This window comes from Podarcis erhardii (genome assembly GCF_964252035.2).
Source record: "Podarcis erhardii genome assembly, chromosome: 6".
Taxonomy (NCBI): Eukaryota; Metazoa; Chordata; class Lepidosauria; order Squamata; family Lacertidae; genus Podarcis; species Podarcis erhardii.
Genome location: NC_138510.1, coordinates 30,976,048 through 31,004,026, shown reverse-complemented (window position 1 = coordinate 31,004,026; position 27,979 = coordinate 30,976,048). Strand labels below are relative to the sequence as shown.

The window sequence follows — 27,979 nt, the reverse complement described above, 5'->3', positions numbered from 1 at the left end:
AGACCTTCACTAGCATATTTTTTTAAAATAAAATTATTTTAATAGTTTCCATTTAATACATTTATGTGCTGTTAGTAAATCAGCATTAATCTGGGCAGCATGAACATTAATCCACTTGAGATACTTTAAATTTCCAGGAACATTTGTTGGCCTGGTGAGGCCCACCCTCTTGCCACACAGCAGTTCCATTCCTTTAGTGATTAAAAATCCAAACCAAAGCCAACACAGCCAACAGTGACCTTTTTTGTTTTTCAGCCACATTTAAGTGTCACTCATCGGTATCACTCCTTGAAGCAGTTTGCATTTAAATCCAAGCCTACCATTGCAGTCTCTAAACATTTGCAAAGAAGATTCTATGAGAAAAGCTGTGGCGGGAGATCTCTCAGGCATACAAGCTCCCTGTAAGAACTAAAAGGCAAATGGTGCAGCCTGAGTCAAAAACCCCAGCTCAACTCCTTGCAATCACCTCGTAACAGGGATAGGGAACACAGTTGGCCTTCTAATTGTTGGTGGACTCCAACTCCCATCAGGTCTAACCACTATGGCCAAGGCTGATTGAAGCTGTAGTGCAGCAACATCTGAGGGGCTGCAAGTTCCTTACCCCTGGGCCTAGACCAATAAACTGGAAACAAATAGAGGAACATGGTGGGCGATACCAAGCCACTCCCAGGAGTAGCTAAGGATCAGTCTCACCTGAGTCAAATGCATAAAAGAAACAAAGCAGCCTGACCATTCAATTACAAGGAAATATGTCATATATACTGGATGAAAATTAGTAAGTTCTTTGCAGACTGGATGCAATAATTAAAATGACTCAGAAGGCGTCCAGTCTCATTTGAGCCTTTTAATACATAGCGTTTAATTTGAAGTGTAGGGTTACTACATTTATAGAATCAGCGCATAAATATAACCTAGAATTTGGGGAAGGGGAAAAAGGATGAGCCCAAGAAGGAACAGGTTAAAACCAAGAAGCAAATGTCTGCTTATAAAAGTAACTATAAAAAGTTACCTCAACACTTGGACTCATTTGATAACTGTCAAAGGCATGTGGAGTCAGGTAAAGCCAGTTTAATAGTGCCTTGGGATGAAAATTTTAACATATCCTTAAAAAAAAAAAAAAAATCAAAAAGGATGTGGGCTGGTTGCTCCTGCACAGCAGATACATAATTTGCTCCCATATTTCCATTTTAATTTCTAACATACCACAAAGGAGAACACAGATTGGGTCAGTCTTAAAGTGCTGCACTGTTCCTTCAATAGATGCCCAACCAATTAGATTATTTAAACTAGGCTTCCTCAACCTTGGCCCTCCATTTGTTTTGAGACTACAATTCCCATCATCCCTGACCACTGGGTCCTGCTAGCCAGGGATCATGGGAGTTGTAGGCCAAAAAATTCTGGAGGGCCGAGTTTGAGGACGCCTGATTTAAACCAAAGAGCAACTAGTACTGTGAGATAGAACAGTACTATACTTTTTATTCTGGAAGCAAGTGCCTTTGTTTTTTTATGAGGCAAATATATATTAAAATAGTATCTGTAAACAAACCTGCTGCAGTCCAGCTGTTCTTTCCATGGCGTTATCTGAAAATAAGGTGCAGCAAAAAGTGCAGGGTAAAGATGATGAGAATAGTCAAGCACTACGCTTTCCCAGCTACTGTTAAGTTCCATGTCTGGAAATTACCTTTCTGAACCAAGACTAGTTCTGATATTTAAGGTTTTCCTTCATAGAGGAAAATACCACATAGCCATAGCATTCTAACACAAGACTTTTCAGGGGTATATTGTGCTATATGAGTATGTCCCAGAAGTATACATTTACACATTAAGGGACAATCAAAGTAATTTTAAACTGAGGGAGATAAAGGGCTGCTAAAGCTTCTTAAAGTGCTTTAGCACAGTAATGAAAAGAATGTTCAGAAAGTTTCTGACTTCAAATACTAGCTTATATTCCAAGTGACTTGTTTAAATGCCAGCAATTACAAGAGCAAACTCAGATATTGTTGAGCAATTTGTCCCCAAACCAAAATCACTGGGCAGCATTTAATACATGTATCATTAGGAGAAGATCAGCCAATTCCAGTAACTATTACACTTCAGGAACAATAAATAAATATATATACACAATTGGAATAAAAGGATTTAATTTTGCTATTTTAGCCTAGAGTGTTAGGTTTCCAAATAGCAAAAGTTCAAGAGCGGATTTTATGGTCAGCCAAAGCAGGACTGCAGAATAAATTTTCAACTTGAGTTGGTTATTTATTGACAAAATGGTCAGGCTGCAATATTTAGAGTGGGGAAAATCAGTTAATTTCAATTCATTAGTGCCTAGTCAAAGCTAGGCTCCCAAGACTAACCCCATCACCACAATGTATGCTTGTTCTAGACCACACTGTAAAATCAGCTGAAGACAAGAGATTTCCACAGAACGGAGAGAGATACTTCTGGATGCAATACCACAACAAGATAAAATAAGGGGTTTGGATACAAGTTTTGTAGGAGACAATCCCAAAGTAGTTTGCAAAGAAGTGAAGAGAGCTATTATCTCCAAGAATTTAAAAACAAAATACACACACAATCAGTTCTATATCCCAATGCAAAGGAAAAAGCAATAAAAATAGAAACTTTTAAAAGTGGCTTAAATGTGGCTGGTGTGCATCTGGTGTGCCCATAAAAATCGGCTTGTTTGGATGGCCCAAAAAATTGCCTGCACTTTTAACATCTAATTCTGGTAGCCAGGATAAAAAGCCACAGCTAACAACTGCACATCTGAAAGATCCCATCTATCAAACTCAAAGGATTCTAGCCACAGTGAGCAGAAAAGATGGGCTTTTTGCAGACAATTTCGGACAGAACACAAGCATTCCCTGAATATGTTGACTAGGAAGTTGGTGATGTCTTGCTCTTCAAAACAGTGCTGAGAGCAGGGGATGGAGAGAGAAAACTTCAACATGGTAACATTCCATAGTTCCAAGTTTGTGCACACAGCATATCCCTGAAAATCCATTGTCTGCAAGATTCCCTCTGAAGCACAGTCCATTGGAAGCCAGAGCCTGAAGAATTACTCCTCGGCAAAATCTCTGTCCATGTCCATGTATGCCTCGTCAATGTAGCTAACTATGGCACAAGGTGATGTCCGGTCTGGGCTAAGCAGTATAGATACAGTCTCTTTCCAGTAGGAAAAACTAATACATGAACTCTGTAAAGAAGGTAGAAAAAAAAGTTTATGCTACAGCACAACAGCAAGTACCACTAAAATGCAGCTGTATCTAGCAACTAACTTGCTACCAAGAACAGAAACTTCATGTTGGCCCCACCCATTATCAAACACAGGGAAACTAGGAATTCAAACTGAATTCAGAGCAACTTAGCCCAGTCTTCTTTCAGGAGCATGTTCTTTTGAAAGGAAAGCAAATTTTCTTAGAATGCAGAAATTCTGCAATCAGTATGACCATTTTATAATTTTTTTATAAATTTAATAAATTTTCCAAATAAGCTGCTGAATATGAACAAATATCACAGCAATGTATAATAAATATAATGCCCCCCACAAAAAAATCTGATACTGCCCGTAGTTTTTTTAGCATATAACCAATTGTTGGAGCCTGCCTAATTTTGACAGATGTTGTATTCCACAAGACAGGTGCCCCTGTGCTGAAGGACTTCTGAGTTACCATGAAACAAACCTCCAGCACACATGGCACCACAGATAACTGCAGTGGACAGGCAGCAAAGGTGATCTTTCAGACAGCCTGGTTCCTAGCTGTTTAGGGCTTTATATGCCAACAAGTGAAACTTTAAATTTAACCCAGTAGCACAACAATCTTTCTGGCCTGAACCAGGACATCCCCCATCCAGTAATCGGCCAGATGTCTCCAGGGAGACCAAAATTATAATGTTTTCCATATGTATTTTACTATAAAAAGTTATAAAAACTGCCTTCCAGTGGAAAAATGTTATGCCACAACTGGCCAAGAACACAGCATAAGCATTTCCATGCTAATCATGGTGTGTGTGGGTGTATGTGTGTGTTAGTTACTATATAAAGTACCAGACAATGCTGGGCTATTGCTTCAAATTAACATGGACCAAATGCATAGGTACATAGAAAGCACTGTTTTACTATAGCTAAGAAATTCAGTCCAGTTTAGATCCACCTACACAAAACATGGGTTCTCACTTTTTCAATGCAGATGTAGCTTGCATCTGAGGAAGCAGAATGTTTTTGTGGCAGCGCACAGTCTGTTCTGGCTTATCAAGAAACTGCGACACTTACAATAACCAAAAAATGCTTTAGTTTTGTTGAGAGCCCAACACAGCCACCTAAGAGTGTTCAATTCTCGCATATTCTTAAAATGCACCCTGACACTCATGTTGCTGTTGTATTACACTGCCTTCCTTAGCACTGTCATTACATCACCTATCTCTTTTACTCTTTCCCCATTGGGCCACAATTACAAAATATAAAGAGCATATTCCAAAGCAACTGGAACAGACATACATTTTCTAAGCAGGTGCTGTCCTTGTCCTTATTGAGGTAATGCTGTTGCCAGAAACGCAGAAGACTGTGAAAATTATTCAGGATAAATCCAGGGTATTTCTTGGTGTATTCCATCTCTTGCAGTGTTTGAAGATAGAAGGGAAGTTTGTCCTTCCTTCGGGCCAGCATTAAGATAACTAGACTTGTGTTCAGACAACTTACATTTTCCTATAGTAAAGAAAATAAAGATAAAAAAATATAAAAGGCTCAAACTAACAGATATTCCCACAGTCCATTTATGGAACACTAGAGTCCAACAGGTTAGGAACTTAAAGGAAAACATCACATTGGATACAAAATCTATTTACACATGCTCCATGGGAGATCAGTGCCAGCTTTTTACCTGTGTGAGCGTCTGTACATGAATAATATTAATAAGCCGGAAAAGGAAGGACATCCTCATGGACATCTGTGACATGTAGGATAACAGGCGGCACTCAGACAGGACTTCTGCCACTGTAGGAGACAAGCCATTTGTTAGGTTGAAAGAGCTGAGCCAAGAATCATTTTTGAAAGGACTAACAGCTTTGCCAATATTTGTTTCTATCCACTGTTCGTTAATTGAGAAAAGAAACCACATGAAGTGCCCATTAAAATTACCACTTTTTTAACTTCAAAGAAACTCAGACAAAAACAGAAGCGGTAGCAACAATGGGTGCTTATCTATTGTGAACAGATACTAGGAGTTTTACCTGTTTGTTATCATCAATTCATCTAAGCCTTAGAGGCTGCTGAAATTCTTTCTGTAGTTGCTGGCTGTGCAGCAAATATGCCACTGCTAATCAGCATGGGGAAAAAGCCAGACCCTGTATGTACCTGCTCGCCATGGACCAGGAACCAATCATTGCACCCAATAATTCCAAAAGGATTTTCAGAAGCCACCACATCCCTGATGGTTATAGACACAGTTGCCCATATTTTAAAAACAATTTCTTGGTCTCAGAACAGACCACAAAGTTACCTTTAATATCTGTCTGGCTCTCAAATCGATCTAGAGACAAAGTAATACAACGAACCAGCATGTTGGAATCAACCAGTGAGCTGTTGATCTGATTCAAAAATATCTGAAACTAAAAAAGTAGAGTGATTAGGCTTTGCCAGCATCCAATATATTATAAGGCTGAGGGTTCATTTGGGACTCTGGGGGTTTAGGTTTACCTTTTCATCCGTATTGATGTATTTATTAAACCTCTTGAAAGCATCTATGTTGAATTTCATCAGTTCTCCCAGAAGATCAAAGTAACTCTGAAGCACATCTCGTGACTTGCATTCGCTGTCTACAATGCAGTAGAGAATATGCTGGCAAGGAGAAAAATATTACCATAAAGACAATAAGCTTCACATTTTGCTTTCTGCAGGCAGAAATAAAATGGCTTTGACTTCCTATACGTGTTACGGGAAGGTGTTTTGACTTGCTAGGGGATTAAGCCTGATAATTTATAACTGTGGTGTTTCAGAGACACAGAGCACAGTAAAGTGACAAACTTCAGAAGATTAGACTGAACCCTAGATTATGACAATGTCTAACAAGTTGATTAACTCTTAGTAAAGACTCCATGTTCTCTAAGAAATCAAGGGTTTAAGGGTTTAGAAGCATGCTTCACAAACATATGTATTTAGTAAACATTTAGAATACCTCTAGGAGCCCTCTCTTTAGCAGGAACATCTGATCTGCATAAGAAGTAGCTCCTCGTAAGAAACTTTCAACTGCCCTGGCTTGCCAAAACCTGGTGCATAAAATAAAATTAACACCTTATATTAAGAAAGAAACATCTGGTTAATTGTAAATAAAAAGTGGAAACAGTTTTATGTGACATGCTCTTTTGATAGTGAGAACAGTTGAAGGAAAGCAAAGCAAAACTGGCTATATATGTGGATCTTCCTTATGTGTATCACTAGTTAGGATTCAAAGCTTAAACAACTAAGACATCTTTGGAGACTAGGCAACTTTAAGGTCATGGGCAGGGTAGAAACCATGTTGAGAGAAGGTCTCCTATCCCTGAGCACTGCTGGCCTCAATTTTTTTCAATTCAAGGACAAAACTAATCAAAACTGAAGTTTTTTAATAGTTGGCAAGGATCCACTTTCTCTCTGGACTCTGAAGATCACGTTTTCCTACAACAGAACACTATGCTTAATGTAGTAATAACAGAGCCCACCTGAATGATGATTCCGCTGGCTCTTTCTTCATTACCTGAAGAAGTCTGGTCAGCAAGCCTCTTTTCCCATCACAGACTAAATTCCTAAAACATGGGGAGAAATTACAATGAGTAAACCAATGGGTAAAAGGGGAATTTATTAAGAAAATATCTAGCAGTTCTATACAGCAATACCTGAGTAAACTATGCCAAGCTTTTGCAATGCTACAACCATTTCAAAATGGATGGTGTATTTTGAACATACTGTGACTCCATGGAACATTACAGTCTAACACCCCCTGCTGGTAAATGAATTTTCTATTGTAATTCTAAAAACCTTTTCAATGGGATTGAATCTTAAGTGCCCAAGAAGAAAACCTGCATTTGTAAAAACCTTGTGCTCTCTCACACAAACAGATACTACAAATTTTATTGTTTTAGCTTTTTGTAAACCGCTTTGAGGTTTTGTTTTGTTTTTGTAATCAAGTGGTGTATATATTTTATGAATAAAATAAAACATGACTACAGTCTAAATCTAAGCCTCACTGAATGTAGGATATTTCTGAGCTTACATGCACAAGAACGGGTTATTACTTTTCCATTACACAGCATTCAGAACTGTACAAACTCAGAACTTGCATATTCTAACCCAACAGATGTTAGTTCAATTTTTTTAAAAAAGTTTTACACCCAGGGTTTTTTGGTAGCCAATATGGAAATACTTATATGTTCCAGATGTCTCTAGATGTACAAGATTACACAATGTGTAATTATAGGGAAGTTATGAAAACAAGCAAAAGCAGAATGGTGTTGGCCTGTGGCTAAAACACAGAGGCCACCTTACCCGGTTTATCATTCCATATCAACTGAACTCTCTGCTAGGCAAATGAACGATAATCAGTCCCATGAATCCTCAACTGTTAGGAATCTGAGTGTTGAAGTCCATTTGCTTGCACCTTTGTCCTTCAAACTGACATCTACAGCAACGTTATTTTCCAGGCCAAATAGCTTGGAAAGGGGGCAGTAAGGACCACATCTTGCTACTACTTGTTTTGTTTTTTAAAAAAATAATGTATGCTGCTATTGCCCACAAACTCAAATCTGTTGTTTCTATGAAAAGGGTGAAGCTGTGAAACTTGTTCCCTCTTAGAATCATAGAATCATAGAGTTGGAAGAGACCACAAGGGCCATCGAGTCCAACCCCCTGCCAAGCAGGAAACACCATCAGAGCACTCCTGACATATGGTTGTCAAGCCTCTGCTTAAAGACCTCCAAAGAAGGAGACTCCACCACACTCCTTGGCAGCAAATTCCACTGTCGAACAGCTCTTACTGTCAGGAAGTTCTTCCTAATGTTTAGGTGGAATCTTCTTTCTTGTAGTTTGGATCCATTGCTCCGTGTCCGCTTCTCTGGAGCAGCAGAAAACAACCTTTCTCCCTCCTCTATGTGACATCCTTTTATATATTTGAACTTGGCTATCATATCACCCCTTAACCTCCTCTTCTCCAGGCTAAACATGCCCAGCTCCCTTAGCCATTCCTCATAAGGCATCGTTTCCAGGCCTTTGACCATTTTGGTTGCCCTCCTCTGGACACGTTCCAGTTTGTCAGTGTCCTTCTTGAAATGTGGTGCCCTTTTAGATGGAAAAGAATGTCCCATTCTTTTAGATGGAAAGAATGTCCCATACCTCAAACGGGGTAACATAAAGCATTGCACAAGCTACATTCATAAACAGAATGTGCAGCAATTCACTAGGAAGTCAGCGTGACCCAATTTGGAATTTGTATGTAATAAATATTTAAGCAGAAATATAGGAATAAAGGGCATTATATAAATATGTTCATTTGTATAAGTGTATGCATACTTTAAATATGCTAATTAAATTCCTTATGAAGTCCTATGTGATCCTTTTCCTGCTTCCCATGAATGTTCCCATCAGTTATCAAAATTACCTATGATTTGCAACCTCCACTCTCAAAATCCATCGCTTATGCATTCACTCTCCAGCCAACATTGGCTGCTAAGTGTTCACAGGTCTGAATAAACAGACCTAAGTTCTGCCTCAAAAGGGACAGAGTTGGCTTTAGGGGTAGAAGCAGATTGTAAAGGACTGCAAGCAATCCCTAAAGGGCATATGTGGCCCCACCCAGATGTCCAATATACACTTCAGAAAGATGCCATTGCATTGTGTGAGTGATTCACGTTTTTGCTAGTTCAACATACTAACAAAGTTAGAGATAACCCAACTTATTGCAAGGGTTCAAGAGACAGGCCTGGTAAAATGGGATACTTGCCATACTTTCAGAAAGAACAAATGATACAAACATACATGCACTTCTCTCTACCTGTCTGTGTTGACAACTGCCTCTACTTCAGGGATGTTGGCTTTGAGGGATATTGCACTCAGTTCATTAAGCTCTTGGCTGTTTAGAAGCAGATACTTGTTCCTATTATAAAAATCAGGACAGAAGGAGTGATTACAAACACTGATTCTTTAATGCATCATCTATATTCCCTTTGCAAAAATGCACACAACTATGCTGGTTCTTCTGTGGTATCAAGGTTCTATTCAGTTTTACAGAAACTTAACTCTATATTGGACAAATAATCTCACAATTTGGGTTTGAGCCCTGAGAATCCATAGAATGAACCCACAGAATAAATTACAGGTTGCATTCAAAGTAGCATTAGGTAGTTCCTTGCACAAGCAGAATGACTTCTGCTTGTGCAACATAATGTCTCCCCTTCCCCCATCTCCCCCTGTTCTGGGGTTTCCCCCCAACACTTTAGAACAGATTTGGGGATGGTGTGTGTGTGGGGGGGCAAACTTCTGTTGCGCAAGCAGGAATCATTCTGCTTGCGTAATTATTTAGCTGAATACTGTCATATTAAAGGAAATTGTGAAAAGGGAACTCCTAAAATAGCAGAAGGCCAAGTTTCACAATTCCAGTTCCTTTCCCCCTGAACCTTTTGATAAAGAATGCCCTAAATATAAGTTTAGATTTGGGGCAATCTGTTTAGGATCTCAAAATTCATGCGCATAGTGCCTTTGAAAGTGTCCTCTGACAAAATTAGTCTAAACAGCTGTATTCCATTTTTTGGTCCCTTGCATGCTGGCAGCCACTGAATAGTCTCTCCCAAAATGTGCTTTACAAATACCTCCCAATATCTTTTCACTCACTTCTTGGAAGTGTAACAGCAAAACATGATCAAAACTATTACATATTCTTTGTATGTTACTTTTAAGGAGGTTCCAAATTATCCGAGTTACTTCAAATATGATGTTCCATCAATTCAGAAATACATGAAGTGCCACCACAAAGTTTATGGCAAACATATTCTATACTCACTCATGGTGATCACTAAAACTCTGAAGTAGCCTCAAAAACTGAATCTTCAATGTAATATCCTACAGAAGAAAGAAGTTGAGAACCTATTTTATAAGAAACATTACAGAATATCCTTCCTAGCAGACTGGTAGAAACATCAACTCACGACTTCCAGGCTTTAAAAAATATTTAAGCCATTTTAGAGAGTTATGCTGTTACCATTGCAATCAGAAAAAAATACTAGTATGAAAAACAACTGAAGAGGCTAGCTATCAACATTATTAACAGCTATTACATATGAGCTCTTAAGGGCCATTTCAAAAGAACATACTCTATGCAGCAGCTTAAACCTAATACTCACCGGGCTACAGTCACAGTTTTGATTATGCCCATGCAGAACAAGGGCTGATGCTGAATGCTTCCGCCAGATCAATTTATCAAACAAATTATTAAGGCCAGGGATCAATCTGAATTCTGCAATCATCTTGTGAACCTAGGCAAGAAGAATGATCAGGTATATTCTCTACAGGTATATTGTTTTAAGATCTTCCATAAACTGTGCCAGTTTATTCTTTAAAGCTCCCCCACCTCCCCACAAAATATAGCCCATTATATATATAAATATAAAAATCATAATCTACACACACACACACACACACACACACACACACACAAAATTAACTCTGAAAAATATATATTTCAATATCCAGCAATATCCATTAGAGATTTCTATTCTGCACACCCCACAGGAATGAATAGGAATGAATAAAATGTTGTTTCAAGAGTGCTTCTGCAGTGGCTGCACCCTTCATTTTAATCTACTTGTTTTCAATAATGCACCAAATTTCAAAATTTAAAGTGAAACTTTTTAGTGTGAGTTTGTTGATCCCAAAATAGACTGGCATAAAACATGGCATGGACTTCCTTAGCCAAAAGCCTCATTTCAAAGTATTTGCATAAAGCAGGGTGCCTTAACTGCTGCCTATCTTAATGCAAAGTACTTGCCAAATAGAAAAGTACATACAAATTAAATTCTTACTAGATCACCAACCAAAAACCTTATAGCTGATCACTGTGCAAGATACATGAATCAACAAGCATCCATTTCCTACAAGATAAGATTATTAGTGGTCTAGAGTTTGAAAAGATTGTAGGATTTTAAATAGCTGGACCCCCATTTGAACTTTCAGAGCTTTCAGAGCCACTGCTTGCAATTCACTATACAGTGGTGCCCTGCAAGACGAATGCCTCGCAAGACGGAAAACCCGCTAGACGGAAGGGTTTTCCGTTTTGGAGGTGCTTCGCAAAACGAATTTCCTATGGGCTTGCTTCGCTTGGCAGGGGGTTGGACTCGATGGCCCTTGTGGTCTCTTCCAACTCTATGATTCTATGATTCTGTTCTATGAGTTCCTGCGGGTTTCCGCTAAGCCGCTTATCAGCTGATCTGCTAAGCCGCTAATAGCGCTAATCCGCTAATGGGCTTGCTTCGCAAGACGAAAAAACTGCAAGACGAAGAGACTCGTGGAACGGATTCTTTTCGTCTTGCGAGGCACCACTGTACACTTCTGATGCAGAATCTCACCTGATTCCTTTGCCTGCCCATTAAAAGCACACAGAGTACATACAAAACTTCCAGTTTATACATAATCTCATGCATAATCTTCATGGTCTGTGGAAGATGATTCCTTGGTGAAGTAGAGGCAAATCCACTCTCATCTGAAGATTCTAAAAGACAAAAAAAAGGGCAAGGAGGTAGTTATATAATAGTTATCAATGCAACAAAAATGTAGGAAATGAGAAGATGTTAAGTTTCTCCAATGTAGCAGAAACTGAATACACCATCCTGAGGTATTTGCACAAGTCTTTTCAGTCTTTAGGGACTGCTGCACACATGCTTCCATTCCAGTACGAAAATGTCAAAGCAAGAGTACAGTGCAAGACAAGGCCACACGCAGATCTACAGGTGATAAAGCTACCAGATTATTAAATGGCTGTTCTAGTAAATTTAAAAGCAGGTACCTGTGCTGCTTTGCTCTGTCTCTTCACCTGCCACACGCATTAGTGCATCAAGTACAAGTGCATTATCTAGCCAGGTGTACCACTCCTCCAATTCTTGAAGGAAACTTGAAGTTCCTGTTGTTTCTGAAACTTTTCTGGTTGCTAGTTTACACAGTCTTTCAATGAAGCCTGGTATATTGAGGAGTGCAGCTATGACAAGAAGCAAATAGGATTAACAAATGTTAAATTGATGGAACAACTATTATTAGAAATCCAAATGAAATCAAGTTTACTTCCATCTTAAAATACTTTAACTGAGTACATATCAATTTGAGTACATATTAATTTCAGAAACAGGATGCTTTACCTTGATTAATTTCCGCCCGAGAAGGACCCATGTTCTTTTTCTGCTGAGCATTTTTTGCAAGAAGTGTATGTTTGTCATCACTGCCTGTGTCCAGTTCTGAAATTGTAACTGCAAGGATCCTGCAGAAGTTTGCAAGCTGCTGTTGGTCAAAGCTAGAGACTAGACTGGAGAGGTTTGGAATATCCTCCAACTGAATCATTTCCTAAAACATGACAAGCGATATGCTGACTGCTAGTGACCCATAGATGATTTTTAATTTTTTTTTAGCAAAGATATTATTTCCAAGATTCTTGCAGATTAAAAGCCTATTCTGATCTCCATCTGAAACCACTAGCTAGAAGTGGAGAAAGGCAGCACTGATCTCAATGTCCCTAAACATGCTAACCTGCACTTCATTTTGTCCCTAAAACAAAGGGGAATCCTGAACATATTCAGCTGAATGTGCTTAGAATACTGATAGGGAAACCAGAATTCCCATTTACAAGGAGGAGTCTAACTGCATTAATATTCAATTCAAAGTGCATTTGCAGTCAGGAACCTAAGATGCACTCAGCTGAAGGTCTGAAAAGGAGCTGGTGTGCACCTCTGTCCTCACCTCACTTAACACTTTTTGGCAAACTCCTAGATAGGGCATCATATAGAGATAGGAATCTCTTAATTTACCACTCTGAAGAACATTAACATAACTACAGTAAGTCTGCAATTTATGTGGCGCTATGTTACAGGGATCATGCCTACAGCCAAAATCACATCTAGTCAAAACATATTGAGCTCAATGGCAGCTGGGATTTCCCAGACACCCACCCCCTTTCTATTGAAAAAAAATATTTTTCTGCCAAGCATGTAAAACTGAATGGGCACAAGTAAATTGCATGCAAGTTGTGGGCTTACTGTAACCGTTTTACTTTTTATATTACTTGCTATGTGGCTCATTAGATTCTGTATAGCAAGTACTTAAAATGGATCTAATGTTTTGTATACGTCTGTACAAAGGAGTCACCCCAGCAAAGTACAGAAGTTCTGATCATGTGGGGCTGTTGCTATCAACCTTGACAAGTTGGGGCGGGAACAGAATACTTTACCTAGGCAACATGGAAGCCTATCATAGGAGAACAGTTTTCCAGGGGCTCCTATTCTATCTAAGTAATGTATTAGTTGGGCCATACAACAACCTTGAGAGATCATGCTGCACAGCAGCAAAGGCGTCTAGACCCTCTTAGCAGTTATCAACACTTACTTCTGATATATTATTAACATTAACAAACAGTCCACAAATTATACTGTACATCACCACAAAACTGCATATTGTTCCATGCCGATTGGCTGGAAATTATTAATTGCAGGAATAATTTATTATTTTTCTTTAATTAGATGGGGGTAATTAGCTACCTCCCCACTTTCTGGACTTCTAGAAAATTAAAAGAATTTAATTCTTTTAGCACTAGCAGCTAAAATAATAATACTGAATATTGAAAAGAACAGTTTTGCAATATGCATCTAGCTTAAACATTTTGCAGAGTTATCTTATAATGAAACTGTCTCAAGGACATCTGTGCACCATTTATGAGAGTGCAGGGTATAAAATGAGACTGGCTGCAGTCCCCTGCTTCTTGGTTTTCCTTCTATTTCTTGTATCTCATTTTAATTTGAATGAATTATACATTTGGGAACATATTTTAAAATTATAACTGGTAAATTACTCTTTGCTAAGAAATTTTTTTAAATGGCACAATGCTGAAAAGTATTGATAGCAACTGACAACTAATCTCACAAGTTAGAGAACATAAGTAAACTCCTCAGATTCCTGAAAGTGTACAAGTTTCATGAAACGTTACATCCAAAGTTTTTAGCTTGTGTACTACAAATAAATAATAGCATTTACCTTTATGCTATATTTGTCTCTGTGGAAACCCAAATACAGTTTAAATAGCAAACATAATGGGGGTCAGGAAATAATGTCTCATCTTTAAAAACTCCCCCCTTTCTCTCTTGAAAGCCTCGGCTATTATTTTAACTGGGAAAAAGGAGATCTAATTAAATCTGCTGATAAAACGTAAGTGCTAAATAAATGCATTTCCAAGCTCATGATAAAAAAATTGAATCACAGAATTTCAGAATCAGAAGAGACCTTGGAGATACCTAATCCAACTTCCTAATCAAAGAAGGATCTGCAATGCAGAACTTAAATACAGCATCCCCAACAACTGGTTGCCCAGCATCCCCAACAACTGGTTGCCCAGCTTATTTGAGACCAGAAAGCTAAGGCGTGAATGGGGTAATCAAAGCAGTGCATGCAGAGATGTATAATGGGGACTCACTTAGGCAGGCTCAATAAAAAGTACCCAGCCTTGCTATTACATGATGCCTTCCCAAAATTTCATTTTACAGTTAGGAGAGGTGCTGCCAAGATACTCTTAAACATTACAAAGGAAAGACAGGCTAGGAGCAAGTAATATGGCTTTTTCCATTTAGGATACAATATTTTTTTTTTCCAGTTACTGAACTGAGAAGGGACTTCTACTTACAAGCTGTTAAAGAGTTTTCAAGATTAAATGAGAACATGATGGTATAGGCTACATTATCAACAAACCTTTTTTACTCCCAGGATGTCTTCTATAAGGGTGGCTGTTTGCAGGAATGTCTTTTTATTTGTCATCAATGTAAACAAGAACAATACAAAATCATTTCTTTCTGCCAATCGTTTAGTGACTCCTTCAGTCTACAATAATGAGAAACCACATATACACATGAGCAAAAGCTAACACTGCTGAGACAAACATCGCATATAATTTAAAATAATATAGAAAAACAGAGCTCTCCCAGGAGGCAGCAAAGTGGAAATTAAAAAAGGAATGGAGAAAAGTGCCTTCCTTCCACATAGGATTCTGAACCTTTCCAGCTTTCTTTGCCTTTAAGTAGAAGAGCAATAAATTCTCAACAGGGAAAGCTAGGCTGCTCAAATGACGCGAGTATAAAAGTGCATACCAGCTAAGTAAAGTATCCAATAGTCTTGCCAATGCATACAAATGTAATGTGAATGACAGGAATTATTGGTTTGTTTTCATGCAACATTTAATGTCATGAACTCAACTCTAGTTTTCAACACTAATTTTACATTTATTTTTTTTAAGAAAATAGAAACTTTTTATCAACCAGTCCAAATACTACCACTATCATAAAATGACTCATACAGTTCCAGAATAAAATATGCTTAAAAAGCATACATAACTGAAGAGAGTCTTAAACAGGGAATGGTGACCAAGATTCCCACAGCAAGCCACTGCATTAAGGCTTAAAACACTTCAGCAATAAATAGCAATGAGTCCTTATTTAAAAGATGTTTAGACAAAATGCAAGCAGCAACAGGTTTGCTACACTGCAATTTGTGAAATGCAATAGAAATTTTAGCATCAAGAATATTACAGCATGCAACATTAATTTAATGCTTTGAATGTTTTTCTCTGTCAGACCAAGAATCCCCTAAACCTAGCTGTATCACAAAACAAAAATTATTGACAGAACAGAAAATATAACTTACACATATGCAAGTGTTGTACAATATGCTTAAACAATCCTTGATGAGGTCATCGCTTACTGCAATAGAAAAAACTGATTAATGATTCCTGAACAACCAACCACAAACAAAGACATATGTCACCACACTATTTAACAGCCCAAATGAAAAAATCCAGCAAGTATCTCAGCTGCTAAAATCCAATAAAAATGAGATCTGATCGAAGTTGAACACACAGAGGAACGAGAACTATTATTAGGGCAGGTAGGCAATCCGTTCACATCAAGTTTATATGGCTGACAGAAATGCTGCAGATATCATGTGATAGTCCTGTTCTGAACACCACATGAAACAAGAAACTGTGAGACTTTGACTTCCTTTTATTACCTTATGAGCCTATATATATGCCACATGATTCTAGCCTTGCTTCTAAATGAAAGGGCATTTAGCTTGTCTGGATTGTGAAACTCTGTACCTATTATTATAAGTAAGCAGCGCTGGTCCATTTGCTGATATTGTTTGTATTAGCCTAAGAAAGCTAGCTTTTGTTGCTTTGTATCCTGTCTTGTAATTCACAACTGTAGTCTTAACAATGTTTTTTTCTTATACTTTCACTGGGATACTGGAGTCAATTTTTTTAAAAAAGCTATTCTTAATTTAATTTTTAAGAAATCTACTTCACCTATTTCCTGTGCGTTCTTCTGAGTAAGATTTCTAGAACTAAATCCATGGACTTGGCTGCTCAGACAAACTGCTACTGAATAACCTCCTGGAGGCTTATGTATTGTTGGAACAGAAAATCTGGTTCTTAGTATTTTGTTTCTCAAATCTTAGGTGACGTTCTGTAAAGCTATGTGATTTTCCTAGCCAAAACTGGTGGACTCACAGGAGTGATGACAGTGGTTGGTGTTTAATTCTGGTCTTTTGGCTACTGCTACCCAACAAGACTTGGGCTTGTCTCCAGGGTTTGGGGAGCGGGTCCTCTAACACACTGGTTATTGTGCATCACTATCCAGATGTTATTAAGTAGTCTAATGATGTTTTATGGATGTGCTAGGTTCACTGCCTATATACTTTGTTTATTGTGCAGTATTTAATCCTATAAACAAACATGGTTTACCAGCATTTATCACCTCTGCAACCATAAAAGTTAAGAAACTGTGTGGTAAAACTTCATTTTCATACATCATTAAAACACACACACAATGTTAGCAAACAAGTATTGCTACCAGTACTTGGTTTAGTGACCAATTATTCTATCAGGACACGAGAAGAGAAGGAAACAAAACAAGGTTTGGTGAAGGAAGTATATTATTGACTTACTTTTCTGCTTCTTCTTTTGTGTAATAAGAGTTGGTCTCATAAGTATTTCTACTAGAAGCTGTGAAAATTAGATACATAATAACTTTATATAGATGCATTTTAATAAAAAAAGCACCTAATTTTTGGGCTATATTGAAATTTAAAGCAGACTACTTTAAAAAATGACAATTCCGCTCTATTGTACTGCACAAAACATCCAGTGTCCTACTTTACTATGCTTCTCTTCAAAACAATAGTCATATTTCAAGAGCAATGCAATGACATTTTAAAAGAAACTATAGTTTTAATGTGAATGAGAAGTATGTTCGTGCATGCTGCAAAGTTGGTGCAAAGTTCCCACAACATTTCTCCCCTTCTGAGGCAATGCCATTTGCAGAGGACATAGATAGTCTACTGATCTTTACATTTGCAGGGCAAGCTTTCCCCGTGCCATGTATTAGTATTTTAAAGATACACATATACTTACTAATATTTACTGAATATACACACTGGGAAAACTCAATACAGTAACACACTTACATAAATATAAGTCAAGTGAATTAAAAAGAATGGATACTTTTATTCACCCCACACACCCTTTTATATTACCCTTCTTTTCCATTTCAAAGAAAGACTTGGGAAAAGACTGATAAGGGGTTAAAAAAGACAAGCAACTATTGTAAAAGGAAATAATGTCACCCAGAAAACATTCCAGGCAATTGTAGCAAAGCTATCTATAGGACTATGGGGCACCTTCCTGCCCTTGAAAATGGCCGTTGCACATTCCTGCACCTTATGGAAGCCACCCTGTCCTCCCTATCAGTTGACACAGTAGCACCAATAGCTGGTGCTATCCCAGAGCAAGAATCAGGGCTGGCATCCAGTCTATTCTTTCAGTAAGTGGCACAGGATGCAACTGTATTGCACAACATACAGGACTGGACCACGAACCACCCCTCTATCACTAAGGAGGACAGGACTCTATAATATACGCCTGTGGCCTCTCCTTGTGAAGGCTGCATAGAAGTTGAATACATTGCAACTTTTAAAAGCTATAAGCTACTTAAAAGCAAAATCTGCGCTGCCTGTAGCTTATCTGATCGAGACGTTATATCAACCGGCATCACTACTCAGTCTTTGCGCATATTAGTTGTAAAATTGTAGCTTACACAGACAAACGGTTTTTGTAACTTCCCATTGAAGAGGATTTAAAAGATTTTGATGTAGTAGGCAGCTCCATATTTTAGTGTGAAATAGCTTAGTTTCAATATTAGTCCAAGCTAGCTATTAAGATTCTGTAGTAATAAAAGAACATGCTTTTTCTAAATTTATCTTTAAGATACAGACATGTTGCTCTCCAAGCTTTTAACTATGACCTTGTGTTGAATTTATAGACAACTTTTAGTTAGCTCTATCACAGACCCATTCATTACGGCCACTCATGTATTGACAAGGGGTTCCACTGCCAGAGCCAGCCTCCCACTAAATGGAAGCTTTATTAAGATTAAAGATTTGGTTATGAAATATGCAAAAGGAAACTAGACACTTTGTACTTAATATACTGGATTCAAGAGGCTAAGTATTAATTATATACGTCAGGATCCTATGACTCTCAAGAAGATTGAATATCACTTCTGAGCCATGACAACCCTCAACTTTCTTAGCACTGAAATTATGGGTGCCCCATAAACGTTTTGAAATGCTGAAGGACAGTTGGCCAGTCAGGTTATGAGACGCCTAATATAGAACACATTTACCTTGCAACACAAAAAATAAGCAGTGCCTCTGATGAAGAGTCTTACTTCAAAATATACTGGGTGAAATAAAGTCACACACTTCTAGTGCCACTTACAGCAGGGGTGCAGAACCTGTGGCCCCCCAGATTATAAGCATGATCAAGGATTGTTGGAGTTGCAGTGTTCAAAACTCCCACTGTTCTAGGCACATTTTGTGATAGGGAATTTCACTAGAGTGAGCAATTTCTGAGCTCTGGGTGCAGTACTGCACCTAAGATTTCAGATTAAAACTGCAGAGTAGAAGGAAAGGGAGACATTTTTCTGCCTCCCCACTTCCAGCTACTCTCTGAAGACTGGAGAAGAGACCCTCTTAAGAATATATGGGGGGAGCGGGTGAAGGACTAGAAGACCATGTAAAAAATGAACATAATATTTTAGCTGCAGTTCATTCATTTTCAGCTTCGGAATTCTTGTTATAAAAAAAACACACCTAGACATTCCATTGTTGCACCCATAACCTAGCTTTAATGTGCCATTTAGCTTTCATATCTCAGTTTCTAACACTATGGAGTTGTAGTCTGAAAAAACCCAGAGGGCCAAGATTCTGCACTCTAGAAGTTTCTTCTGATTTTTTGTATTGGTGCCCTCCATCCTTACCTCTCTTGATGCTACAAGTACCCCATGGACTGCTAGTTAGTCATTCCTGCTAGAGAGAAAACATTCCCGTTCCTTGTGATACTCAATCTGATTGAGGGAGATTCCTTCCTAGCATCCAATAAAGTGATGCAAATCCATGCTGCTTTACACCCCCCTAATCCAAAAGAATGGAAGAAACACACCAAGATCACATAAATTTAACCTTGGTTAAAGTTGCACCCTGTGACTGTTTATTCAACTTGTAGAGTGAAATTGTGTTTTCTCTTAAGCCTTCATTTTCTAAGCCAAAAGGCCAAGTTACTTTAGTCTCCAAAAACACAATATTCCCATTGTAATGAAGAATCCCTTCCTTACATTTTAAATTTGGCATTCTTGGGTAACCAAACCTTCCTATGGCTGTACTATTGTCTTGAACAAGAGTATTAGTATTTAATTATTCCTACTACCAATGCCTCACTCAATGTGTTAGTTACTGTATTTGACAATATGCTACAGCATTTTTTTTAAAAAAAGTAGAAACCACTTACATCAACTCCTCCAAATAAGTCAAATGTGTATGTATTTGGAAAAGTGGATTCTTGAGCAGACTTTCTCTCTTCTGTGACAAATGTCATAGCTTCCATTGAAAGGAGGGGAGAAATCTCCTGGCAGGGAACAAAAGTTAAAGTTGCAAGTACTGAGAGATACTTCATATCAAAGCATATTATTCAAAGTAGTTGCAGAAGGTTACTGAGGGTACTTATGAGATTTTCAAAACATCAATTTGCAGCACCAGATAGCTGATTTCACCAAAAAATATACAAATACAGATTAATTCATTGCATCAGCAGCTAAATGTGATATCAGAAAACAGAACAAACATAATTATTCTATCAATGTAGTCTGAAATGCCAAACATGCAAGATTGGGAAAAGAAATGATTTCTAAGTAAATAGGCGAAACACATTTGTTGAAATTCACTTTATATGAGCAGAACTTGAACCAATACTCAATTCCTTTTTACTCTTCTGGAAAAAATAACCAAAGGGTTGGAGAATCTTCTGTACGAAGAAAGCTTAAAGCTTTGAGGAGGTTTAGCTGGGAGTGGAGGAAGACAACAAATGAGGGCTCTGATAGCAGTCCATATAATTATGCACAGGATGGAAACAGCTGAGCACATGCATTTGAGGGGCCACTGAGAGAATCTGCGACTAACACATAACTTATGAATTGACTTAAAATATCAGAGGAAACTGAGAATGGATTCTGCTCCATGCATCAGTCTGCCAGTAAGAAACATTACCTTTAAGATGCCTTGGCACTGGGATAAATCACTGTTGGGATGACTGTTCTCATACAGCTTCTGTAAGAGCAAGGGAATTCCATTCCACTTTGCTTGTTTATCTCTTTCCTTTAACAAAGCTTCTGTGAGCTACAAGACAAGATAAAGATGAGACTGACACATTTCTCAGATATAATATATTTTATACTGCCCCAGAGCATACATCATGCTACCTTGTGTCTTGGAAACTGGTCACTATACCCAAATTGTGAGCTCACTGTATCTGATATTCACTATTACACTATGTCTGTTCAGGCATCCCCAATCATGCAGAAACTTCTTTTTCTTGATATAGAAAAGACAACAAATTGCCTTCAAACTTGGAAGCCAATAGTTAATTCTACTGACCCACTAGAATACATTAAAAGTGTCCCTGAGCTCACACAGTATGTCCTTTCCTTTCCACTAAACAAGTTTCCTCACCCTTCCCACACTCTGTTGAGAAGGGCTCATAAAACTCATGGTATAAGTCTGAGTCCCTGGATGTTTCTTTAGAAATTAAACCCTGTCCCCATCTCTCCAGCAAGCATTCTAAATATCAGGTAATGGTGTTAACAATGCTTCCACAAGAATATAAGTTCTTTCATTTTAAGTGAGATTTGGAAATTCAGTTGTCATTCACGTGAAAATCTGGATACAAAGAGGGTTCTGTATTCTGATACAGGCAACACTGTGTGACCTTAATTACAACAGATCTTTAGTGCCAAGCAGACTGTAACATTTTGAAGAATGGGGCCAGTGATGTTTAGTCAAATACTCTGATACTCATAACAGGACTAGTATGGTTTACTCACTGAAAATTGTACTTTTTTAAATGTATTAAATCCACATATGTTCACTGCATCTTACTTATAAGAAAAACTTATAGGTGTGTGTTCCAATTGTCCTAACACTTGCCAAAGCAGATTTCTGCAAATTCCCCAACGACTGATATTGGGACCTGTGCTTTTTAACTTGTTCATAAATTAGAGTTGATGGTACCAAAATGATCTGGATAGTTAAAACAAAAATGAGGAAGAGCTTTGAAAGGATCTATCTAAACTGGGTGAATGAGCAGTAAAATGGCAAATTTAACACTATAGTCAAGTAAACTGATGCAAACTGGGGCACTTTTCTCTCTAAATTTCACATAAGGAGTCTGAATTGGTGGTGGTGGTAACTGAATAGGAATGAGGACTTGAGTTTGTGGTGGATAGCTTGATGAACATGTCAAGCCAATGTACAGCTGCTAAAACATGATTTTTGAAATCAGCATTAAAAATGTTTGACCCTGGTCAACTGAAGCAAACATTGCCACTACAGCTGGAGGTTGGGTGGAAGACAGATTTATAATCTCCCAGGCTCCCTTTGAAGGTTACCCTAAGGAAAATGGGAAATACTGTTTTCAGATATCATTGTGAGTTAAGCTTTTCCTCATTTGTCAGCTGGTTAACATTGTCAGCTAATGTAAACAGTGGTAAAAACCAAGCCACCCCATCATTTCTTTTGCTTAAAGCTTTTCCCATTCAAGAACAGTCCTAAAAGTTCTTACCATTCTCTAGTAGGCCAATGTCTAGTGCTGAATTTCCAAAACATTTTTTAAAAAAACTAATAATCCACCAGCAATATTTTCCATAGTATTGAAAACTGACAGCTAGGCTCTGAATGTGATCTTTTTTAAGGCCACCTAGATCAAATCTGTAGATCAAGAGATTCCCTGCTTTCTGTTATAACTATACGATATTAATAATACCCACAGCTCTCACATATGAGTATTGCAAAGGAAATAAGCAAAGTTATCAGCCAGATTAGTGATAATGGTGAGGTATGTTAACAATGTGAACTGCTGACTAGTTTGTTGCTAATAAAAAATACTAATACAAAAAGAAAATTAGATTGCTTTCCCTGCTATATCTTCCACCTATATTTCTCTTTCGTAGATTATCTTCTTTATAAAAATAAAAATGGGTTGTTTTTTTAAATTGTCATTGGCACAGAGAAATTATAAATTCACAGATGTTGATAGTACTGTAAATAAAGGGTTGTATCCAACATAGTGCTATATAAACATTCTATCTGTGCAACAATTTCTGCTTGTGCAACAGAATGTCCCCCCTCCTTTCCCCCTGCATGCCCCCTAAACCAATTCTAGAGGGTTTCCTCAACCTTACAGAGCAGATTTGGAGAGTGTGTATCAGGAAAGTCCAGCCGTGCAAGGATCAATCCTTGCACTGATGGGATACTGTCGTTTCATTCTGTATTATCTTTAGACTCATAAACTAATATTTTGTAAATTATCCTGCACTTTCAATATCCAAAATATAACTTACTCTAGTTCTCCACAAGTGTGTTCTCCACAAGTCATCTTCCTTACCTTATTTTATCAAAATTAGGAAGCCTTATCACACTAAAAATACTCTAGATTTTCAATAACCACTGAAGGGTTAAAATAAATTTTCTAAGTAGGGTTGCTTGTCAAGATGTGAGATCTAATTTAGCGGAAGTAGGTGCCTGCTTACACAATGGGGCTTTCCCTTCATTTCCTCCCCATGGACCCCCAAAACACAACCCCCAAATCTGCTCTGGGGGAATTCAGGGACCATTCAGCAGATTTTAGGGGGAGAGAAGAGAAACTAGAAATCCCATTGTGCAAACAGACAGACATCATTTAGATGTTGGCCAAGTGAGCAGCTTATGTGTGCCATCAGTTTTGTCAGGTTATAGATAGGATTAACACCACAGCTCTTTAAAGATAGAAGGACTCCTCACATTATGATTTTTCTTCACAGATATAGCTTTCACTATAAGAAAAACAAACAAACTAGATTTACAAGTATCTTTTGTTATGCATACCTGAGCTGGAAAACCACAGTTTCTGTACTGTGAACACTTGCACCAGAAAAGTTGTGTGTGACTGTAATGTGCAGTAGTGATGATGCCCATGCAGAAAATGCAATGTGCATGACAGTGATGAATTCTCCCCTCCCCATGAAAATGCTATTGAAATGCAGATTGCATTACTGTGGAAAAGAATCAATGCTTCAAATTCTCTTTTCATTCCCAATCTTGCAACAAAGCAGTGACAAGAACCTTCTACACAAAAAGTTTTGACTAGCAACTCCATGCTAAAGTGTTGTAGCAGAGATAGGTAACTTTGGGCCATTGCAGCTTCCCCGCCCCCCAACTCACAGGGACTTCTATTTTAAGAAGTCCCTGTGAGCAGAACAAAACAGTATTTTAAATTCAGCATTCACACTTAACAAAGCTTCTGGCTCCACCATTTTCAGAGAAGAGTTTTTAAAAATTCTGGATGTAAATTTCCATATAATTTAGTTTATTGTGCCAAAAGAGAAAGGAATGCTGATCAAGCATGAAATATATACAAGCAAAACAGCACAGATTCAAAGGTTGAAAACTCATCAAAGAAACCCAACTAGGAGTTTACAAGATCAATGTCACCTTTTCCACTAGTCATCAAACCAGAACTCTTCTAGTATTTAGGGGAAATGACTAAAGGAAATGACTTAGGTAAGTAGGATAGGCACAACATATTTCACTGAAGGACAAAAAAAGAACCGAGCAAGTTAGGTTATCCTGGTAAGTAAATTCTATTTTCAAGTTAGAAAAGAATCACTTCAGGCAGCTAGAAACTTGCCTCAAAGGAAGGAATATAATTTTTAACATTTACATTGTGCATTTTGATCATAATCCAACAGTGTTAAAACTCCTTTAAATCACTGAAAACAGCAGGCTTCGGTGTACCCAGCTCAGTGCTGGATTGCAACATTAAATTATATTGTGTATTGTGAGGTATCACATACAAAGGAAAATTTCTTCAAAAAACTTCACATATATTTGTGTCAAATATTTTCATTTTGGCTGGTTCCAGGACACTGCAATAGTCCATATGCCTGATTTTCCTTATACCAATGCAATCCAACTAAACTTACAGAAATGGGAATATAAGGCATCTTTCTATTTTTGTAACACCTTTCAGAGACAGGACAGACTTGCATACCAGAATGGTAGATCACTATTTCCCATTCCCTATCTTGAACTGATACCATTATGTCTCCCATTATATAAAAAAACCCTTGATTGGCCTGACTTAATTAATCCACCTTTATGTATTGGTTAAGCAAGCTGTGTTCACAGCAAATGCTATTTTTAACATTGATAATTTTAGTACGCTCCAATAGGAGTCAAACACATCCCTGTAAAATTTAGGTTTTAATAATGTGCATGTAATTCTTATCCAGATACTTTTTTAAAATAGCAATTGTTTGTATTTGATGTAGTTGTTTTAGATGCTACTAAAATTACTATGCTTTGATGACAGTAAATTATGTTTGATCAAAACCACTGCCAAAGCTGAAATGAATGTATTTTGAGGACATGATTTATTGAATCCTTTCATTTTTAAAATTTAATACTTATGTTTTATTTAGGTGATTTCAGTTAAAAGAAATAAAGGGATACAGGGAAAAAAGAAGAGAGGGAGAACATCATCATCAACAACAAACATACTTATAAAAGCAAAAATATAGACCTTTATTGAAGTTGGGTATTTTGTGCACTGTAGTCTTCAAATAAATGAAACAGATTAGAAAAAATTATCTCCCTCAAAGGAAAAAAATGGGTATAAATAGCCATTCCTTTTTGCATCTCCCATTCTTCCATTTCAGAGGCCAATATCACCTTTGCCTGATGCCCAATTTTAGTCTTACTTATTCAGGTAATTATGATTTAATTAGGGTTTCACAGCTCAGTATCGATAATCAACATTGTAGATTTGCAATGTTGGTACTTCAGGTTTTTATGGTATTAACATCATATGTCGTTTTCCCCCTGCAATGCTTAAGTTCTACTAAATAAAGAAAACGTATTTGATATGTGTCCTTGGACACTATTATTTCCTAATGCTCCTAAACGTGGCAGCTGTTATGGAGGAAAGTAGGTGATAAATTCAACTGCCAGACTTTGTGTCTGCTACATAAAGATCACACTTTTAAGATTGCCTCTCGGAACCCAGCAAAATTGCCACACGTTGACTCAGCGATGGAGAACACGGTGCTCTTACATTCTGCCAACTGACTCCTGCTTGGGAGTCATACCTTGCCGTGGGGCTGTGCAAGACGCCCGTGCGCGCGCAAAACACTTTGGCGAGCAAGGCAAGACGACACCTTTCCATCGAAGACTGCATGCTACGGGGGGAAAGGTACCGGACTTCACCAAATGCCAAAGAGGCAATGGCCTTATTAACGGAAAAGCCGTTGAGAGTTGAAGACCAGGAAGCCAAGCAGGCCTCGCAGCAGCAACTCCAGGATTCCCAGGGAGCCCAGAAAGACGAGCGGCGGACTCCCATATTTCCGAGGGTGGGGGAGATGGGATAAAATCGCCCGAGCTCGCCTCTACGGCTCTACAGGGCCGCCTCCTGGATGCGGGGATGGGGGTGGGGAGAGACAAAGGGGCGGCATCGCGCGCGAGGGAGGGACAGGGGCGAAAACCGCCCCCCACTCACTTCCCACCCCAGAGCGAGGTGCAAAAGGCAAGGCTGGAATGGGACGTGGCTCGGCCGCGGCCTCGCTCCCCGCCTCGTCCCTCCCGCCGCCAGCGCCCCGTCTCCCGAGAGCCGAGCGGAGCCTCTTCTGAGGGAGGTGGCGTGTCGGCGTCGCCTCAGCCTCGGCCTTCCCACAAAGCCCGCCTCAGCCCCGCGGTACCTGCGGCCCCCGCGACAGGCCCCGGCCACTGAGCTGCGCCTGCCGGAGCTGGGCCAGGATGTTGGCCGGCCTTCTGCAGGCTCCCGTCCGCCCCGGAGCTCCGGGATTCGGGCCCGCTGCCGCGAGCGGGGGCGCCGCTCCTGCTCCTTTCGCCGCCGCCGCCGCCGCCGCCGCCATAGCCGCTCCTGCCTCTGGCTAAACAGGAAGCGCCCCTCCTCTCAGGCGCTTTGAACGGAACGTCTCCCGGGCTGCTCCGCAGCGACCCCAGCTGGCCCGGCCGCGCGCGCACAGCCAGCCGCTTCCTGATTGGTGGGGAGAGGAGCACGCGCCAGCCTCTTCCCGTTTCCCCCCTCATTCCTCAGGGGCTGATGGGAAACGTAGTCTTTGGCCGTAAATTGCGAGCAGCTTTACTCACAGAAAGGGATGCGGGTGAGCGAAGCGCGTAAGGAGCGGAGAGGAGAAGCTGTCATCTCCTTCTCCCTTCAGTCAAGGCCAGGACTTCCGGTATTTTGTGCGACGCTTTCCGCAGACACAAAGGCACGTGAGGTTCTTTTTAAATGACCCCCCCTTGCTTTGTTAGATAGCTACATGTAAAGCCTTTCTTCAATCAAGCCATAGTTGTGTACGAAATATTACTAACAACTACTTTTTTATAATCGGCATCAGCATATTATGTGCATATATAATATAATAAGGTAATAATTACAGTATTACTACTAATAATTAGTAATAATTATATTACTACTGCATGTTAGAGTATTTGAAGCACTTCACGTGCATTTTCTAAGCAACCCTGTGAACACAAAAGTTTAGGGACACTATATCGGCCCACAAGAAAGATTCTATAATCCATAGTAGCACAATACCTTAATCAGGCCAACCAACTTGGAACAAAGTAGCGTACAAGCTTTCAAGTTCCTCTCCATAAGTTCAACAGGGTAAATAGTAAAACGAAGCTGGGAGGTTGGCCGAGGTGAAATCACAGGATTTTGTCCTTAAATGGGACATGAGAATATATAAGCGGAAAGAAAAAGTAAATGCAAGTCCCTTCTATGCAATTATGCTGACCCATAATCACAAAATGGGAGCTTTTCAGCTCCTTTCAGACAAACTGTCTGTTTAGAATCTGGCAGAAATCCTAGAAATTGCCAACATGGAACTTGTACCAGTCCCATCTCTACATGTTCCAGGATTTACAGCCTTCCTACTAGCTCACTTATCGCTATTTATTATTTATAAAAACTGCCCCATATAAAAATAGAAACACAAGTCTCTGCCTGCAAGAGGTTTCTTCCTCTTTTCTTTTTGCTTGCTTCATTTATTTTTCAGTTTTGCTGTTGCCACATTGGAGAACAAAGGTTGACTTCTTGTTACTGGCAAG

General features: G+C 38.9%; 1 protein-coding gene across 1 annotated transcript; it reads right to left on the bottom strand.

Annotated features, from left to right (window-relative positions):
* Positions 1–17: 17 nt before the first annotated feature.
* Positions 18–26,790, bottom strand: TRPC4AP (transient receptor potential cation channel subfamily C member 4 associated protein). The gene is made up of 19 exons (XM_081866862.1): positions 26,599–26,790; positions 20,861–20,989; positions 20,106–20,222; positions 17,207–17,264; positions 15,908–15,963; positions 14,960–15,088; positions 12,370–12,571; positions 12,024–12,212; positions 11,587–11,729; positions 10,366–10,497; positions 10,026–10,084; positions 9,021–9,122; positions 6,697–6,780; positions 6,174–6,264; positions 5,696–5,836; positions 5,499–5,607; positions 4,881–4,993; positions 4,499–4,705; positions 18–3,196 (listed from the first exon to the last, which is right to left on the bottom strand). The coding sequence occupies exons 1-19, from the start codon at positions 26,773–26,775 to the stop codon at positions 3,059–3,061; spliced, it is 2,376 nt and encodes a 791-aa protein (XP_081722988.1). The 5' UTR covers positions 26,776–26,790; the 3' UTR covers positions 18–3,058.
* Between the last annotated feature and the right edge of the window lie 1,189 nt (positions 26,791–27,979).